This window comes from Bos taurus, chromosome 26 (assembly GCF_002263795.3).
Source record: "Bos taurus isolate L1 Dominette 01449 registration number 42190680 breed Hereford chromosome 26, ARS-UCD2.0, whole genome shotgun sequence".
NCBI lineage: Eukaryota > Metazoa > Chordata > Mammalia > Artiodactyla > Bovidae > Bos > Bos taurus.
The window spans coordinates 22,495,076-22,513,936 of NC_037353.1; the positions used below are offsets into that span (position 1 = coordinate 22,495,076).

At 55.7% G+C, this 18,861-nt stretch overlaps 1 protein-coding gene across 1 annotated transcript; it reads right to left on the reverse strand.

Annotated features, from left to right (window-relative positions):
• Positions 1–8,827: 8,827 nt before the first annotated feature.
• FGF8 (fibroblast growth factor 8) lies at positions 8,828–14,634 on the reverse strand. The gene is given in 6 exon segments (NM_001206678.1): positions 8,828–9,118; positions 9,945–10,051; positions 13,245–13,425; positions 13,650–13,736; positions 14,270–14,306; positions 14,405–14,634. Coding segments are annotated over 6 exon segments (735 nt in total). The 5' UTR covers positions 14,437–14,634.
• Between the last annotated feature and the right edge of the window lie 4,227 nt (positions 14,635–18,861).

Below are 18,861 nucleotides of genomic sequence, written 5' to 3' on the forward strand. Positions count from 1 at the left end.
GGGAGACCGAAGCCAGGTGCACATGCTTGAAGGCCTCACCCTTCATCTCACCCAGCTTCATGGCTATCTCGGGCCCTTGTAGATTCTGCCTCCTCCCCCCAGCTCCTCAGGGTGCTGCTTGGATGACATTGTGGTGCACATCTGGGCTCCTAGGTCTTTAGCCCAACGGGCCCTCCCCCAGAGCCCGTCCCCACAGCAGCCACCATGTATCAGGACACTCTTCAGGACCCCTTACACACTCCAAGTGACAATTCTAGACGGTGGAGCCTGTTTCCCATTTTGCAAGTGGGGAAACTGAGGCCTAGAGAGGTTCATACAGTCAGGGAGCAGCAAGGCCAGGATTTAACTTCTCTCCATCTGACTCCAAAACCACAGCTGATTTCTGGCTGGTCCCAGTGCCATCTCTGCACATTCCTTCCCCGACTGTGCTGAGGCTTGTGGGGTGGGGCTGCAGGTGCCTCATTAGTGTTAGTGGTCAGTGCAAACTCCAGGGGTGTTGAGGGGAGGAAGAGAAGGCTCCCTTCCCTTTCTCTCTGTTTGCTTTTGATGAAACTGCCCCCACCCGGAGGCCTGCTTCCTGGGCGGGCTCCTGGAAAGGGCCCACCACCACACCAGACCCCCCCCACCCTCACACACCTGTGCACACTCCCATCTTACCAGGCTCCCGGGGGGCAATAATAACCATCCAGACACTGACTGCTTAGGCCCTGACCCTCCTCACTCAGCACAAACCTTTAGCCTTTTGGTCATGGCTCACCTTGTCTTCAGCTTTTATCCAGAGCTCCAGCTACCAGTCATGCCTATCTCAGGAGTACCCCTAGAAGTTACTCCCTCTTAGGAAACCCCTCTTCTACTCTGCCCAGGACCCCTCACCCCACCATGGAGGATTGAGCCTGGATTAATGGAAGTGACTCGAACTTGAGCCCAAGGCAGAGAAGTCTGCCCCAACTCTCGGAAGCCTAAGTCCCAGCATCCTACTGACCCGGCTATCCTATCAGAACTTTGATCAGGCAGATCCTACATGGTGTATTACCCACGGTGAATGTTTTATGAGCTTACTCTTCATTACTGAAGGCTGCAGGAGGCAGGCAGAAGAGGGGAATGATACAGAAAACCCAGGCAGCGGCTGGGCAGGGAGAGAAAGTGGGAGGGGGTGAAAAGGCCCAGTGCAGGTTATGATGGGATGGGGATTTCTCTGTGAAGAAAGATTAAGCGAAAGTTGGTCATGTTCATGTCTGTCCAATTGAAATGATTAAATGTCGATGGCTGGAAACAGGGAAGAGTCCAAGAAGGTAGAGTTTTGAGCCTGGCTGTTTGGGAGCTGTGTGCCTGCGGGCAGACAGAGGGGCAGCTGGAATTTAGGGTTGGCCCTGGCTACTCCTGCCCTTGAAAGTCACTGGCTGGTTCTCCAGGCAGTTGGCTTGGGTCTCAGGGCCCAGTGCCCCGGCTCCTCGAGGGCTCACCGTTCCGCTGCTCCCAGGCTCCAGGCCCAGGTGTTTTCTGGTCCTCTGAACTCAAGGTAGGAGGAGCCTCAAACAGTGCTGAGTTCTGTGCAGGCTTCTTTCAGGCTGACCTCTTGTTTGAGCATCTTCAGCCAGGCCCAAGCTAGAGCCCATCTGGTTCTTCATGATGGGTGACCTGGCCTTAATCCCCAAGTGCCAAAGCTTGGGACCTCACTTGGCATAGGATCATGCCCTGACTCTCCTCCCCGAACATCCTCCCCCTAGCATACATAAGGGAGGGGAAAGGAACGCAGATCCAAAAACCCAACCAGTGAGCCCAACTTGCTTCACTAACATCTGTCATCTGCATGGTTTCCTCTAGCATCTGCCAACCAGGAGAAGAGGGGCATGCATGAGGGTCAGTTCTAGGGCCTTCCCAGATGGACAGTTAGTTCTTGAGGGTCAGCAAGAGATCCAGATGGGGAAGCAGGGCAACCAAAGGGACCCTATCAGCACAATCTCCCACAGTAACATGGGACTTGGGGATCCTTTGGGGTTCTTGCCAGCTCCCCATCTGTCTTGCTACCACTTACTCCTCCTCTCTCCTCTGCTCTCTCTGGCTTTTAATTCCCCGTCACTCTCTCCTTTTAAATCCTCTGGTTGCTATGGAAACCCAACAGCAGGGAAGGAAGCAGAATCTGGGGAGGTTCTGAGACATCCATCCCAACAGGCCCCCTTAGATGCTCGTTTGTCAGGTTCTGGAGATACTCATTTCAGCTTGAGAAAATGGGGGTGAGCTTGTACTGGAAGCCTTGGACTCTCTTTAGTAGGACTATGATGTCCAGATGGCCTCAGAGGGTCACCCGTCCCAGGACCATCCTCAGGTCTCCCTGACCTTCAGGCATTTCCTAAATCCTGACTCAAGTCCCGGATGCAGAGGACCCCCAACCCACCTTCTCCATTCAACAGCCTCCACATCTCCTCCTACTTTATTAGGTGATTGCCTCAACCAATGTTAAGTGAACACCTACAATGTGCCAAGCACTGTTCTAGGCAGTAGATATTCATCATGAACTGAGTCAAAGTCCCTGGTTTCCTGGGAGGAATAGGCTGGCCAAAAGTGAGTAAATAAATAAAACACAAGAGAATGTCAGATAGTAATAAGTGTAATAAAGAAGAGAAAGCAGAGAAGGACAGCAGAGACCTATATAATGAGCAGTAAACCCTCCAGTAACCTAGAGGAGAAGTATTCCAAGCAGAGAGAACAGCAGTCAAAGGCTCTGAGGCAGATGGGAGCCTGGCTTGTTTGAGAAGCTAGTGGGAGGTGTGACCAGGATGCAGTGGGTGAGAGGGAGAAAGGTTAAGTCATTCGGCTAGATAGACTGGGGCCAGAGCGTGGAGACCACGAAGGCCATGGAAAGGAGTCTGAATTCAATTCTTGATATGGAAGAAGTAACATGATCAGATTTGTGTTTTGGAAATTCTAGTTACTGAGTACAGAAAAGATTGTGAAGGGAGATGAGAGGAACCAAGGAGAGCATTTAGGGGGCTGTTGCCGTAAGCCAGATAAGAGCTGATGATGACTTAGAGCAGGGAGGCGGCAGCGGATAAGCAGGAGAGTAGACGGGCTAGCTCTAAGATGTGTTTAGGAGGTAACGGCAGTGTGATGAGAGGCAGTGGGAGGCCAAAAGAAGAGTCAAGGAGACCCCCAGGTGAAACCGACACCCTCTTGTTGGTTGGCCACTTTCTCCTGGCCCTGTGACTGGTCGGGGATAGGAGGGAAGTGAGAGAGTGGATGACAAAAAACTCTATCCAAACCCCACTTAAAGCTTTGGGCTCAGAAACTGTTGTGCTCTACCTATTTCATCAGGACACACACCCTTTTGGTTTTCCTCCCACCTACCTCACGGGCCACAATATTTGCTGATTCTCACCTTCACACTGACCTCTAAATGTTTGGAGGATACCGCAGCTCAGACTTGGCTTTCTCCTCTTCTCTAGCTATGCTCACTCCCTGGGAAATCCATTCTATCCCCTGGCTTCAAAAATTGTGTGTTGAATACTCCCAACTTTATATCTTCACATGAGACCTCCCCCTTGAATTCCAGACTCGCATACAACTGCCTGCTCATCACCTCCACGTGAATATTTATCTAGTCAGCTCAGACTTAGCATATCCAAAACTAAACTCCTCCTTTTCTCTCAAAATCATCCCCTTCTAGAATCTCCTCCATCTCAATAAAGGGCCTCTCCATCCTTTCAGTCACTCAGGTTAGAAACTCTGGAAACCCCTAGACTCCTCTTTTTCTCTCACAAACCACATCCATCAGCACTTCTCTACTTGCAAAAAAAAGTCCCAAATTCCAGCCTCTTCTCAACACCTCCAATCCCCTATCATCTCTTGCCAAGATTACTGCAAAAACTTCATAACTAATATCCCTTACCCCCCTACCATCTATACTCAACACAGCAGCCAAAGTAATCTTATTACTAATAAAACTTAATTCTGGTCATGTCTCTTATTTACAAAGCAGAAACAGAGACACAGACGGTGAGAACAAGCATATGGATACCAAGGGAGAAGGGGGTGGGGGTGGGATGAATTGGGAGCTTGGGGTCAATATACATACACTATGAATTCTATGTTTAAAATAGATAACTAATGAGAACCTATTGTGTAAGCACAGGGAACTCTATCTACTCAATGCTCTGTGGTGACTTAAATGGGAAGGAATATAAGAAAGAGGGTATATATGTATACACATAGGGGCTTCCCTGGTAGCTCAGGTGGTAAAGATTCTGCCTGCAATGCAGGGGACCCAGGTTCAATCCCTGGGTTGGGAAGATGCCCTGGAGAAGGAAATGGCTATCCACCCCAGTATTCTTGCCTGGAGAATTTCATGGACAGAGGAGCCTGGCGGGCGATAGTCTATGGAGGTAGCAAAGAGTCGGACCAGACTGACCGACTAACACACACACATAGCTGATTCCCTTTGCTGTACAGGAGAAACTAATACAACATGGTAAAGCAACTATACCCGAATAAAAAGTATTCTTAAAACTTCAGGTCGTGTCATTCTAGTGCTCAAAACCCCACCGGTGGCTTGCTGTCTCATGCGGGCTAAAGATTAAAGTCTTTTCAAGGGCCCTATGTGACCTGCCTTCACCACCACCTCTTGTACGTCTCAGCGCGGCTTCCGTCATCCTCCTGCCCCACTACACTTGTGCTCCACACGTGTACCTGTATCCTGCCTTCACTCTGCTCCAGCCCCACAGGCCTCCTTCCTCTCCCCCTAATGCTCAAAGCTTGTGCTTGCTGGCCCCTCCACCTGGATGGCTCCGCCCCAGATAGGTGCAGGTCTGAGTGCCATCGGGTGTCTGCCTAAGCACTAGGTTTTGAGCGAGGTCTTCTCTGACCACCCTCTTAACATTGTCATGACCCTGCCGGCCTTCCACACGCATTCCCTCTGGTTTTCTCTGTGGTGGTTGTCAGGGTCTGATAAACTATAGACTGTCTGTTCTTACCCCACCCTCTACCCTCCTACTAGACTATGAGCTCCATAATAACAGAGGTTTGTCTCTTATTTCCAGCTTTGTCCCTTCTACCTAGAACAGAGCCTGGCACATAATAGGCACTCAATGAATAGTGACTGGAATAAATGAATTAGAGAAAGACCTGCAGACCTCAAGAGGCAGCCTGGGTCTGGGAGTTAAAACCTGACTTTTTCATACTAGTTTTCACGCTGGCTCTGTGACTTCTGGGTCTCAGGTTGTCTATATGTAGAAGGTGGGGAACTCCTGGGGTCCTTTGCTGCAGCAGCTTTCTAGAAGGATGCTTGGCCATAGCCTCACCGGTGGCCATTCAGCTGAGGGTAGCAGGTGGGGATGGACAAGACCTGGCAGAGTGAGGGGAGAGGCCTCTCATGTATCCTTTCTAGTCAAGACTTGGGTGGAGTCAATACTGGCTTTGAAATGAAAGGCAAAGTTCTAGCTTGGACTGGGCTAGGCTCTGGAAGCCCCAGGTAGGAAGGAATGGGTAAAGAGGTCCAGCCCTGCCTGCTGAGTGGGGACAATCATAGGCCTGGCCACTAGGCCTGGGCTTCTCCTCATGGAGAGCTGTCCATGTGAGGGCCTCATGGGGATCACTGCTGTAAGAAGAGGAGGAAAGGGGACATGGGGAATCAGGGTGAGGTGAAAGCTGGAAAGAAGGAGGAACCTGAGGGGATCACCCAGACCCATGCATAGATCCTCAGTGACTTCTGGCTGGCAGGCCTCCACGCATGCCTCAGCCAGGCCCCAGGGCTCTCACAGCCAGCACCCACTCCGAGACAGCATCAGGCCTTTTGGCTGCGGAAAAGCCCATTCCTCCTCCCTTTTCTGGGCCTTGCAACAGCTCCCTGCTTGTTTTCCCCGAAATAAATGGGCTGAGCATATTGGGCCGGCAATAACCCCTTGAAATCAGTTGTTATCACAGTTAACAACCAGTTTGGCTTCAGTTCAGGCTGTTAACTATCAAACCACTAAGTGCCGGTAATGATTGATTCTTGGCCAGTTGCAGCTTGAGTGGGCTGTAAAACCCTATTAGTGAGGGTTCTGTGGAGGCAGCAATGCAAAGATAAACAAGGTGGTGGGTGCTCTGGCCCATCTCTGCCCTCATTGCTCTGGCATCAGTTTCCCAGGGTCCCTTGCCAGGGGTCCTGCTGGGAGTCAACCCCTTCCCAAAGCCCCAGGCCACCTCAAGGATCAGATCACCACCTTCCTGTCCACGTCTACTCCTCCACCAGTCATCTCTCCCTTCTCCAGGAGGCAGGTCCAGCTCTCTGGACAACCCACTTCTCCCTCGTCACAACCATGCACAGTGCCACCTCACAACCCTGGAGCACTCAGGCATCCCTAGCCAGGGGGCTTCAGGGTAGCTTTGGCCTAGCTGGTGACCACCTTGGCCCATCCTCGTCCCAGGATCACAGGCAGGGAGAGCCTGGCATTCCATCCACCCCCTGGACTCCCTCCCACCCTGTGGTTTCCCCCAGGAATTGCTCTCAAACAAATGAAATGTGGGCAATCACTGGGCTGGGGGCTGGACAGGCGGCCGTGCAGATGAAAGCGTTTCCTGGACGGTCTCTTCATTTGCATGGCATCAGAAGCTGCTCAGAAGGTGTGACTTTTCCCACAGTGAGACCCCAGCTCCTTGCACAATAAAGCCAGGCTGCTCACCCAGAATTAATTAAAGGGGGAGGGGAGGGGATAGAGCAGAAGGGGAGGCACTAAGAGCTGAGGGAGCTGGAAGAGAGGTCTCCACGCCCCTGGTACCTGTGCACTAAGAGAAACCTACTCTATCCAGAACCCTGCACCCTCATAGCAGGTCTGAAGAGGCCCCATGGTACCCCAGCCTCTCTACTCCAAGGCTTCCCACTGAGCCCTGGGATTCCTGATCCACCTGGATGGCCTGAGCCTGGGACTTGCAGAGGCAACTCTGAGAGACCCACATGGTCAGGAAGCCTTGGGTTGCCCTCCAACCAAAGGCATCAAAGAACCGAGACCCAGAAGAAAGAGGTTTCTGGACTGGTCCAGTAACTGGGCTGTGGGACCAGCCCGAAGAGGGCAGCATAAGTAGCCAGAATGAGAGGCCTCAGTTATGATGGCTGGGCCAGCTCTGACCTCAGGAGATCTGCTGCCTCTGGGCTTGGGCTCTGCTCAGAGTAGTGGGATGCCAATCTCACTGGTGCACCTCTGAGAACTCACCCCTCCACCCACACAGGCCAATTCTCTTACCCTGCTTTGAATGACCTGCTCTACCACTGCCATGGCATGACCTGGTCTTCCTTCCTCACAGGCTCGTCCTTCTGACATAGCACCTGCTGCTTCTCCTCCTGCCCAGAGTTCGAGTTCTGCTCAAACTAGAGTTCTGCTCTAGGTTTGTAGCTTCCCTTCCCCACAATCCCAGTTCATCTCCCTTTAGGCCTGGTCTTCCAAGGTTGGCAGCCTCTCCCTGGACCTCAGTCTCCTGGGCTCTTTTGCAACATCTGAACTCAGCACCTTCTGCTCAGCACCTTCACAGCTTTCTAACTAAATATCCCAAAGTGAACACTTTGTTTCAGATTGCAAATGACAACACCAGCTTTGTGGTGCCCCACCCCACCCACCCCGCCCCCACACAACATACCCCCACCTTGGACCCTGGCAGTTGCTCTTTTCTTGCATCTTCTGGAGTCTGATACTCAGAACTAGAGCAGGCATCTCTGACCTGTCTCCCACACACACCAAGGCACACAGAAAGGTGCTTTTTAAAGGACCCACTGAATCCATGATTAGCTCCAGTCCTAGCACAGTCATCATTTCTGACCCAGAGATGGCCTGGGGAAGTGTTACCATCAACTTCGATTAAGAGTCCATGACCGAGAGGCCCTAAGACCAGTTAAGAACCTCTTCTTGCCCCTCCAGGAAAGCCCCTCCAGTAACAGGTGTGGATCCTTAGGTGGAAGCGAAGCTCCAGTCAGAGCTGCTGCCTGACTCGCTGCGGGTCTCAGCCACTTGCCACCTGGGGCAGCACAGGGGGAGGGGCCTGACCCCGGCAGGACCCACTCTCCAACACACGTTTTTAATTCAATTAAATAAATATTTCAGTCATTTAATAGCAACTAGTATACAACCAGGAGAAGGCAATGGCACCCCACTCCAGTACTCTTGCCCGGAAAATCCCATGGATGGAGGAGCCTGGTAGGCTGCAGTCCATGGGGTTGCTGAGGGTCGGACATGACTGAGCGACTTCACTTTCACTTTTCACTTTCATGCATTGAAGAAGGAAATGGCAACCCACTCCAGTGTTCTAGCCTGGAGAATCCCAGGGACGGGGGAGCCTGGTGGCCTGCCGTCTCTGGGGTCGCACAGAGTCGGACATGACTGAAGTGACTTAGCAGCAGCAGCAGCAGCAGTATACAACCATCCTCTACTGACACCTGCTCTTGAAAGACCTGACCTAAAGTTCCAGTCCCTTTCCTCTCTGCCCCCACCTAGGGGTACAGTGGAGCCCGACAGTCTAGCAGTCTTGCCCTGCAGCTGCTGGGGTCCCAGGAGTGCCTCTGAGGAATGAGAAAAGGCCCCCCACCCTCAGGAAACCCCCCGCCGCCAGAATCCCAGTCTAGGCCACTCACCAGCCTAGGTGAGAGTGAAGAAGTCAGACACCACAGCTGAGTGGAATACAAAAATAGAGCCTCTCTTTTGTTTAAAAAAAAACAAAACAACAACAGAAAAAAACCCAACAGCAAACAATTATCCACAACTAGAGCCCGGGGCTCTCCCGGCTCCTCCCCAGCCTTCAGTAGCGCAGACCTCCTCCTGCAAAGAGGAAGCCTGGGCGGGGAGCGGCGGGGAGGGGCCGGCAGGGCCTATCGGGGCTCAGGGGCCCAAGTCCTCTGGCTGCCGCGCAGGCTGCGCGTGAAGGGCGGGTAGTTGAGGAACTCGAAGCGCAGGCTCTGCTCGGTGGTGTGGTGGCCGCGGGGCAGCCGCTTCATGAAGTGGACTTCGCGCTGGTGCTGCCGGGTCTTGGAGCCCTTGCGGGGTCGGCCTTTGCGCGTGAAAGCCATGTACCAGCCCTCGTACTTGGCGTTCTGCAGGGCCGTGTAATTGTTCTCCAGCACGATCTCCGTGAACACGCAGTCCTTGCCTTTGCCGTTGCTCTGCAGGGTGGGGGGCAGACACGGTGTCACCCGGCTCTGTCCGGAGCCCCCTCCCATCCTAGGCAGAGGGCAGGCGGCCCCAGACAGCAGGTGGGCACCCCAGCAGATGGCAGGGTGGGCACCCGCTCTCTAATCCCTCACAACTCACAGCCCACCCGGCAACTTCCTGTCCTCCTGGGTAGCAGTGACACATGGCTGTCTACAGAGGGGCTGGGCCCCAACACAGAGGGGCAGAGAGGGGGCCCAGCCCCTGCCCACCCTGGCCTCCTGCCCACCAGTCTGGCCCAAGCTGCTAGCACCCGTTTCCCCACCTGCCCACCTCAGCCATCTCAGGACGCTAACCTGCAGCCCCAGGGCCACCACCCTATGGGGGAGGGAAGGCTGGTGAGGAGATGCTGAGCCCCGGGCCCCAGAAGCCAGGGAAGCGGGGAGCTCGAGGCTGGAGAGGAGCCGTGACTAATGGGGCCATTTCAGAGCTCGGCTGAGGGGCTGGGCCCTCGGCTTACTGAACATTCCAAATGCTGGTACCATGTAATTGGACATAATAGCAAAGCAATTTGGTGATTTGTTAAAAAGATATATGGAATTTACCGACACCCCCTCCCCAGCCCCTTCCCTAGCCTTCCTTCTTCCTCCTTTGCCTTTATAGCTTTTCATCTCTCAGTTACCTCCTCCCTCACCTCCTCCACCCCCCACCCAATCATTAGGTAACCCCAAGGTGGCCCTCTGCCTCTCTGCCCACTTAGTTGGTATCCTGGAGGAGCTCAGCCAGCCCAGCCTGCTCCCCAGGCCCTAGCCAGTCCCTCCCTTCTTTCTAGGACCTCACCTTGGCAATCAATTTTCCCTTCTTGTTCATGCAGATGTAGAGGCCTGTCTCAGCTCCTCGTACTCGAACCCGGCTCCCGAAGGTGTCTGTCTCCACGATGAGCTTTGCTGTCAGGAAAGGTTGGGGTGGGGTGGGGGTGGTTATTGGCAGCTTCCTGACCTCCAGTGCTCCATGTCCCTACCCCAGCTGGCCCATCCCAGAAGCAGCTGCTCCAAGGGCCAGATGCCCAGGCTGTGGGCTCCAACCACTAATATGCTGTGCAACCCTGGAAAGGTCAAGTCCCCTTTCTGGGCTTCAGGCCCCTAGCCTGGGTTTACAGAGGGGGAATGGATGAGATCATGGTGTCTGAACTGGTTTATGCAGAGGGGTCTTAGAGCCATCAAACTGAAGACCCTTTTTTATAATCAGACAGCAATGATTTTTGTGTTGAGGCTTCAAGTAAAATTTAATTTGACTAGAATTCCACTACCAATCAAAAGATCTATGAGGATTCTTCCAGTTCAAAATATTATATGCACGTGCCTCACAGGTTATTACAAACATCCAGGTGCAGTGGTGACCTCCACTCCTGAGGTCAAACATAAAAGCACTCTCTCTTGCTTCTGATACCTCGGGTTCCAACCCACAGCCTTGGCCACCCCCCGACACCCTCCACCCCAACCCACTCCACCCCACCCCACATCTTCCACCCTCCACCCCGGCTCTGCTGCAAAGGTGACAGGGATGAGGACAGCTCTCCCTCCACACACAGCCCATGGCTGGCTGCTTTCCTAGAAACTCAGACACCAGCTAGGAGGATACTGTCTCTTCCCCATACTTCCCAGTCACTCCAGACCCCAGCCCCAGTGTTCAGAAGTCAGTAATTCAATAGTCTTTTCTCTTGCACCCCCTCTAGCAGCACTGGGCTTCTTACCCCAGTGAGCAAACACTTTCTGTAGGGGAGGAGAAGAGAAAATCATGTGTGCTTGCCTCTCACTCAAGAGCCAGGAGACAGGGAGCTGAATCCTGTGCCTTCTTACCCCTTCCCTTAGACAGCCAGCTTGCCACAGAAGCCCTGGCCCCTGCCCACTCTCTGTACAACTCCTCCCTTTGAGAGTGAGGACCGACTTAGCTGTTTGGGATGGAACCAAAGGGGCTGGGTCTCCTGCCCTCCCTCCTTCAGCCTTCTCCCTCCTTGACAAAGAAGTCTGGTGACTCCCAGGGCTACCTCCCAGCTTATTCTGACAAGGTGGCACCTTCTCTGACCCTGAAACTAATGGGAGGTGATGGGCACAGGTCAGCAAGGCAGCCCTCACAGCCCAGCCTGTGACTGCCTGCCTCCCTTTGCAGAAGCATAGAGCTGGGACCCAGTAGCCAAGTCCCCAGTCTGGCTCCAAGTCAGCCAGGGAAATGCAGCTGTCACCTCCCCTCCCACCCAGCTCTTCTTGGATCCAGCCAGTCTGCCCATCCCTTTCCTGTTCTGCTTTTCAGGGCAAGGAGCAGCTATTTTTTAAGGGCTAAGAAGGACATCAACTGGAGAAGAGGGGAGTCTGCCAAACAAGGCAGACAGGAATGGAGCCCTCTGTCCCTTCCTGGGACCCATAAGGAAGCCCCTGAGACTTCTCTGCCATTCTCCCCAGATTCTACCTGTCCTGGCTATACACCCTAAGCCTCTGCTCTTGGGCCCTCCAGCTCCTGCTCCTGCCCACCAGGCAGGGACCAGGGAACCTGGGAAGCCTCATATAATTGTAAGAAGAGAAGTGGGCATCAGACTTCTGATGTCTGAAGATGAATCCCCCCATGACCAGCTTAGCGTCTTCTTCGCTCCCCAAACCCGGAGGATGCTGGACCATTTGCTCCAATGGAGCAAACCCAGGAGGAGCCAGGCATTCATTCCCTTTCCTTGGAAGCTGAGAAGGGCAACGAGCAGCCAGTTTGAAGGGACAAAGGGGCGGCAGGCTGGCCCTGCCAGCCCAGCAGGGGAGCTCGGCCACCGGGCAGGCCACCCCCACCCCCACTGCAGAAAGCCCCCACTCTCCTTCCTGGATGGAGCTGGGGAGCTGGGGCGGCAGTTTACAGCGGCTTTCCCGACCGGGCTTTTGGAAAGCTTAACATTTTCAAACCTATTCTTCCACCCCAGTGACAGATTTATCCCAGGAAAATTATGTCTCCTTCTCCAGCTTTGAAGGGAAGTCAGCTACGTCGATGCAGAAAAAATGCAGCGAGACATACTCGATCCCCCAAACTGGCTCGAGAAGAGGAGAAAGTATTCAGGAAATGTTAAAAAAGGTGAAAGTAAGAAGAGTTTTAATCGCTCTGCCAGACGCGGGGGTCTCTCCAGAGATTCATAGAGAACAATCTTGAACCTCTTTTTTAACATTTACAGACTTGCAACTCCTTTCAAACTCCACATCTGAAAAAAAGGCTCGTTCTTTTTCTGTTTTATATCATTCTTCATTTTTCTTCTTAGCTCTTAAAATGCTTCACCTTTTTATTACATTTTAATAGAGTCTTCCCCTCTCCTTTCATGCTTGTTTAACTTGGTCATTATTTAAAGGTTTTTAAACTCACAATAATCGCTCTCTAAAAACAACACCAGCCGCCCAGAGGACTTGCTTTTCTCTTGGTACATCCAGGACTCTGGAAATTGGCCTTGTTTCAAGGCAGGAATATTGAATGTTTTAGAAATCAATCAGTCCTCAGCCTCTCCATCCCACAGTAGCTCCCTGTACTCACCACCCCACCGGGAGCCAGGAGCCCCGCTCTGACCAACCGCCTGGGTTCCTGGACAAGTGAAGTGGGGAAGGCCCCTTTCCTAGCCTAGTCCCCATGTGTAATTGACCCTCCTGATCAAAGTATTTAAAGTTCGCAGTACACCGCCCCCCAAACCTGGGAGAGTTGAGGGGATTTCTCTCCCTTCTCTTTCCCACTCTGCTTTTGTGGGCCCTGGTGACATATCCTCTTTCAAGAGCTTCCCTTAAACCTGGGCCCCCTCCCCCTGAACCCTCTGCCTCCACCTGCAGTGGGGAGGGGTATGAGAGGGGGAGGTGGAAAGGGAGATTCCTGGCTTCATTCATCTGCTGGGCAGGGAAAGGGCACCTATGGGCCAAGTACTCCCCAGGGTCCCTTCCCCAGCCCTCTCTTCTCCAGCTGACCCCCAAGATGCTTTGTCGGCTTAACTCCTTCCCTTCTGAGCTGGGGAGCCTGCAGGCCTCAGCTCAGCGCAGACGCGACTGCTGGGTCCCGTCACAGCAGGCCAGCCTGGGGAGGAGGGGCGCGCCCCGCAGACTACCTTAACCCCAGTGCAGTGTAGCTCCTTACCGAAGGGGTCCCCGTCTTCTGCCATGGCGTTGATGCGCTTGTTGGCCAGAACCTGCACGTGCTTCCCGCTGGTGCGGCTGTAGAGTTGGTAGGTCCGGATGAGACGGCGGCTGAGCTGATCTGTCACCAGGCTCTGCTCCCTCACATGCTGTGTAAAATTAGGTGAGGACTGAACAGTTACCTTTAGGAAATTGAAAAATACACAACACGCCATTATAATGCTACCCTGCCCAGGGGCCCGAGTGGCCCCCATCACCCGGCACCTCCCTCCACTGCCCCAGGCAGCCGGCAGGGGCTGGGGTCCCCCCAACATGCCAGTTCGGACCACCCCCACCCTACCCAAGGAAGTCGGACAGACCCAGTCTAGTATGGATGCGCCCGGGATGGGGAAGGATCTGGACCCACCTGTTGGGAAACACCCTGGGACTCCCGGCCAGCTCGGAACAGGGAAGCGAGCTCCCTGCCCAACGCAGGCCCCCCGCCCGGGCCTTCCTAGAAGAGCAGGGCGCTTTTAAGTCGGGAGGCAGAGCGGCCCGACCCCTGACATTTATAAAGACAAATTCACGGAGCAAATGTTGAGACCACAGAAGACCCGGGCACCTGATCTTTCGGCCAGACCCGCCGCCAAGTCTCCCCAAAGAGCCGCGGAGCGGGTCCCTGAGGCAGTCACCGGACCTCTGACATCGAATGCCCCCTGGCTCCGAATGCCCCCTTCCTCGGCGCGGCCGGGAGTGGCTGCCCGCCGAGTTCCCCAACCACCCCCACCTGGCTGGGAGGCGTGGGAGACAGCGCCGGACTCCGAAACCTCGGGTTCTAGCCGCGCGCCGCTCACAGGCTGTGTGACCTGAGGCCAGCGCTACCTCTCTGGTCCTTAACCCCTCCTCCGGATAGTTAAGGGTTGCAGTTCTAAGATGTTTCCCAGCCCTTCCAGCCCGCCGCGCGGCCGCGGGGTCAGTCCCCTTGCCCCGGCCTGCCCGACCTCGCCCCCCGGCGTGCCCCTCCGGCCCCGGCGCAGTGCGCCTTACCTGGGCTTGGAGGCAGAGAACCAGCAAGTGCAACAGCCTGTGGGAGACAAAAGCGGGCGGGGAGAGAGGGGCGCGGGGTGAGTGGCGGGCGGGCGGGCGGGCGCGCGGCCGGGGGCGCGGGGCGGCGGTACTCACAGGCAGCTCAGCGCCGAGCGGGGGCTGCCCATGGCGCGCGGCCGGGGAGCACGCACAGCCCCGGCGGGATCTCGCCGGCTCGCGGGAGGCAGCGGACCGACGAGCCGAGGGCGGCGGCGGCGGCGGAGCGGGGCTCGAGGGTGGCAGCCCGGGCGATCGGGACGCGGCTCCGCGGGACCCAGGGAATGTCGAGCTCGCCGCGCCGCGCCGAGTGCCTCTGCGCCGCAGCCGGAGCCGTTGGCCGCTGGCTGCTGAGGAGCCGGAGCGGGAGGGAGGGTAACGGGCCGGCAGGGGGGGTGGGTAAGTGGGAAGGGAGGGGGAGGGGTGGGGGCGGGGGGCGCCGCACCGGGCGCGAGGGGGGAGCGCGGGGCGGGCGGCCGGAGCCCGCAGCCCCCGGCTGGGAGCGGGGGCCCGGACGCAGCCCGGGGCGGGGGCGGGGCGGACCGGGGCGGGGCGGTCGGAGGGTCGGGGATTGGGGGTCTGGGTGAGGGGAGGGGTCTGGGGACCCGCTGCAAGGGGCGGGGGCGGCCCGTCTGGGCGCCTCTCCGCATCCCGGACTTGTCCCCTTGCGCGTTCTTGGGGTCCAGGCACGCGGGGATGGGGGCCCATCGGGCCGCCCACCCCGTGGAGTCCCGAGACCCTCTGCTGGGGCTTCCTGGACCCCCCGGGCGCCCGAGTGGGAAGGCGCCCGGTCTCCACCGTGGGACCCGGTCCGCTTAAGCCTCAAGCTAGACAGCGGTTCTCTGAGCCACCTACTGTGTGCTTTGTCTGTCTGGGGCTGCCGCCTGCAAGTAGCCTCTAACTCTGGGGTGAACGGTTGTGCGCTTTCCTCTGGCAGTGCGTGCCTGTGCGACCGGGAGCCGACAACCACTCCCATCTTCCTGCTGAGTACCCTGCCTTGCCGGTCTCTCCTGCATCGTTCAGTCACCAAGAAGGCCCTGAGATCGAGGAACATCTCCTTTCCTGCTTCCTGCTCTCATTATCACCATCACCCCTGCTCCTGTCCGCCCCCCGACCTCCCGCCCCCAACACGCTAGACTGAAGCCTGACCACACCACCCAAAAAGGAGAGAGCCCACCCATACGGAAAACCCCAGTCACTGCCACCACCATGCTCTCCCCAAAGCAGCAGGCAGTGGGCGCAAAATAACCTCAGCTGCTTTTCCTGGGAAAGAGACTTAGATCCAGGTTGCCTAGTCTTTTTCGCTCAGAGTCCCACTATTTGTGCAATGAACAGGTACTTACACACCTACTGTGTGGTAAACTTGGACTGGTGATTTGTCAACCCTGGGGGAGGGGAAAGTATCAAAGAAGGTAGTGAGTTGTCTAAGCCTTTCCCAGCCGCCCATTGCTTCCTCCAGGGGCTTCAGGAACCCGCGAGGTGTGGTGCTTCTTTGAGAGCAGCTTGGGTGGGCAGAGATGCCCTGAGACAGAAAATTCTGGGGAGCAGGTGGAGCCACTGATGCTTTGCCCAGCTGCTGCCCTTGCCCAAGACCTCCCCTGCCCTACTGCCAGCCCCCATGTCCTTGGGGATTGGGCTGGAGGGGCTGGGATGGCCTCAGGAAACCAAGAGACCAGAGGCAGCACAGCCAAGTTCTTCCCCTTTCTCTGTGGCCTGCCTTTCCCACTCCCAGCCATAGTGCTAATACTGAGCAAGGTCTAGATGGGGAAACAGAATCAGGAGACTTGTCCCAAGATCTCATCCCTCCCCAGAGAAGCAGACTCCCTGAGCTCACCTGTTACCCACTTGAGTCTGTTCCCTCAAGTGGCTCTTTCCCACCCAGACCTCCAGGCAAGGACCACATCTTACTAGCTCAGGAGAGCAGGGCAGGGTTCTGCAATTCTGTATTTAATGAATGAATAATGGGGAAACTGACTGAGCATTTAGACCTCAGTGCAGGCGGGGCCTTGCCTTCACCACCCTCCCAACAGATAAGAATCATAAGCACCACCATTTATTGAGCACTTGTATTTGCTAAAGGCTGTCTGCACCATCTCCTCTCAACCCCACTGGGAGGTGGGCACTGGGGGAAGACAAGTGAAGTGGGCTCCAGTACCCACTGCCTAGACCAGCATTTCTCCTTCATTTGAGCTCCTCTGTCTTAGAAGTTGTTGGGTGTCTACATCCCCAGGTACACTAATTCAAGCAGGCAAAATATTCACCATCTTAACCTCATGCCCTGCACATAGGAGGCCCTTGAATATGTTTATTATTTGTATGCATTAATAAATAAGTGGAGAGATGAGAGGCAGCAGATGAAAAGGGTCTTCTCACCAGGGACCAGCCCTCTGAAAACAGTCTGATGAGAACAGCAAGAAGCAGGACCCAAGCAGGGGTCAGGGCATCATCCAGCCCATCCTTAGCGTGTGTAGTCCTGGAGTCACAACCTGAGTCACTCTGGGCACCTGCCTTTCCCCAGAGTGGGGGGTGGAGACTATAGCACCTGGCTCAGACCAGAGTTCAACCCTGGTTTGGAGCCCCCAAAAGGTTCTGAAGATGCTGGGCTGAACCTCAATGATCTTAATCCACCCTCTTCACTCTCCCCGAGAGATGGGCCATCCCCGGCCTAAACGTGTGGACCATCAATCAGGGTTTGAGTCCCACACCCTAACCTCTACCCCGGGGGCCTATACAGACCAGAATTCCTCTACATTTTGAGAACTTCCCCCAACTGGGTCTTCGTCCATTTGAGGAGATTCTTCTCATATCCCCAAAAGTCCCTGTCCCTAGATGGGGGAGGGGGTGTCAATAGGGACACCCCCGCATCAGGCGCCGGGTACTGCGAGGACACACCCCCGTGAATGACAGATGTAAATACTCCATCGGGGCCCCAGCAGGCCGTTCTCTCCTCCCTTGCTCTTACTCGCCTCCCGGCCGGCTTGCTCCTTCCTTTATCTTATCAAAGCCCCGTAATTACAATTGCTATTTTGTTTCCTCGAATCTGCAATCAGAGCTCCCTGGCCCTGATGAGGGAGCGCCTGTCAACCTGATCGCTGAGTGACAGCCCGGCCACCTTTCCCGGCCGTCCCCACACTCCTCAAACACAAATACACACACACAGAGTCACTCGCCTCCTGCAAACACAAACACACACCTCTCGCCAACACAAATAGCCCCTCTCTGCAAATACACCGTTGCAAGGGCCCAAACACACACGCTCAGCCTCTTTCCAAACGCATCGGTCGCCCACTCCCACCGCCCCTGGCCCACCCTGGGCCCCTCAAATCCACACCAACCGGCGGGGGCCGCCTGCGCTCCAACACGCGCAGCCTGCACCAGGCGTTCAAAGCGCCGCAGACCCTCCGCCGACTGTTCAAATGTAAATCGCAGAGACTGTGTTAAGCACTCTAGGCCCCGTCTGGTCGTCCCCCTTCGCCCCCCAAATACAGTCTTGCCCCTCCTCCAGCAGTCTGCAAACCGCGGCGTAAGCCCTCAGGGCTCAGAGACCGAAATGAATGGGCAACGCTCCTACTGTGCGCTGAGAGGGCAGAAAGGGGGATCGAGGAGAGACGAGGGAGGGGAGGGAGAAAAAACAATTCCCGGCTCAGTCCGTGGGCGCCCTGTCGGGTCGAGAAACTCCGGGACGAGGCGGATGTGGATTGGGCCCCCACCGCGGGTAGGAGCGCGCTTGGCGCCGGCCAGGGCCGCGGGCAGACCCGCCAAGAAACTAGAAGGGCTCACAATGAGCGATCAGCGGCGTCGAGGAGGGTAAATATTGGGGCGGGGCTACTTGCGGGGGGTAGAAGTGTCGGCTGGGAAGGATTCCCCAACTTTTCCCTACACTCAGCCAGACTACCGTGCCTTCAACCGAACACGTGCCGAGGACTTTGGAGGCGATAGACGAGAGGAGGAAGGGAAGGGTTCTAACAGGAACCCTTCCAGTGAATGAATGAACGAACCAACGAATGAAGTCTGCCTTAGTCGCGCAGACGGCTGGCGGGACATGTAGGCCCCTGCACCGCGGCGCCGGCCTTGAGCCGCTACAGAGGCGGCGTGGGAAGCTGCACAGCCACAAGCGGTTTCAACCTCGCCCACCAGAGGGCGCCAACTCCACCTTCTCCTCTGTCTCCTGACCCCTTGCCTGCGGTTGGTGAATGGTCCCATCCTGGCTGCCCTCTCCATCCCAGTGTTCTTGGTGGAAGCACTTCAGGAAAGTCCTGCAGCAAAGAGAGAGGCCTGCGACCCTGATCACTGCGACGCAGAGAGGGATCATCTTCCTTTATCCTCAACTAGGAAAAGGGGAGGTTAAACCCTGGACCTGTTTGCTCCTCACCATAGGGAGAAGGGCACCTCCTTCGGAGATGTGTTGAAAAGGGAGTGCTTTTCTGTGTTGTGGAAACACTCTTTCCAAACACCTGCTCCAATGCCAACCTCTTCTGGTTATCCAGGGACCCCTCCCACTTGTTCACTCATTTGCCCAGAAGCCAATGTGGGAGGGAGTGGGCCTGGCCCCACCA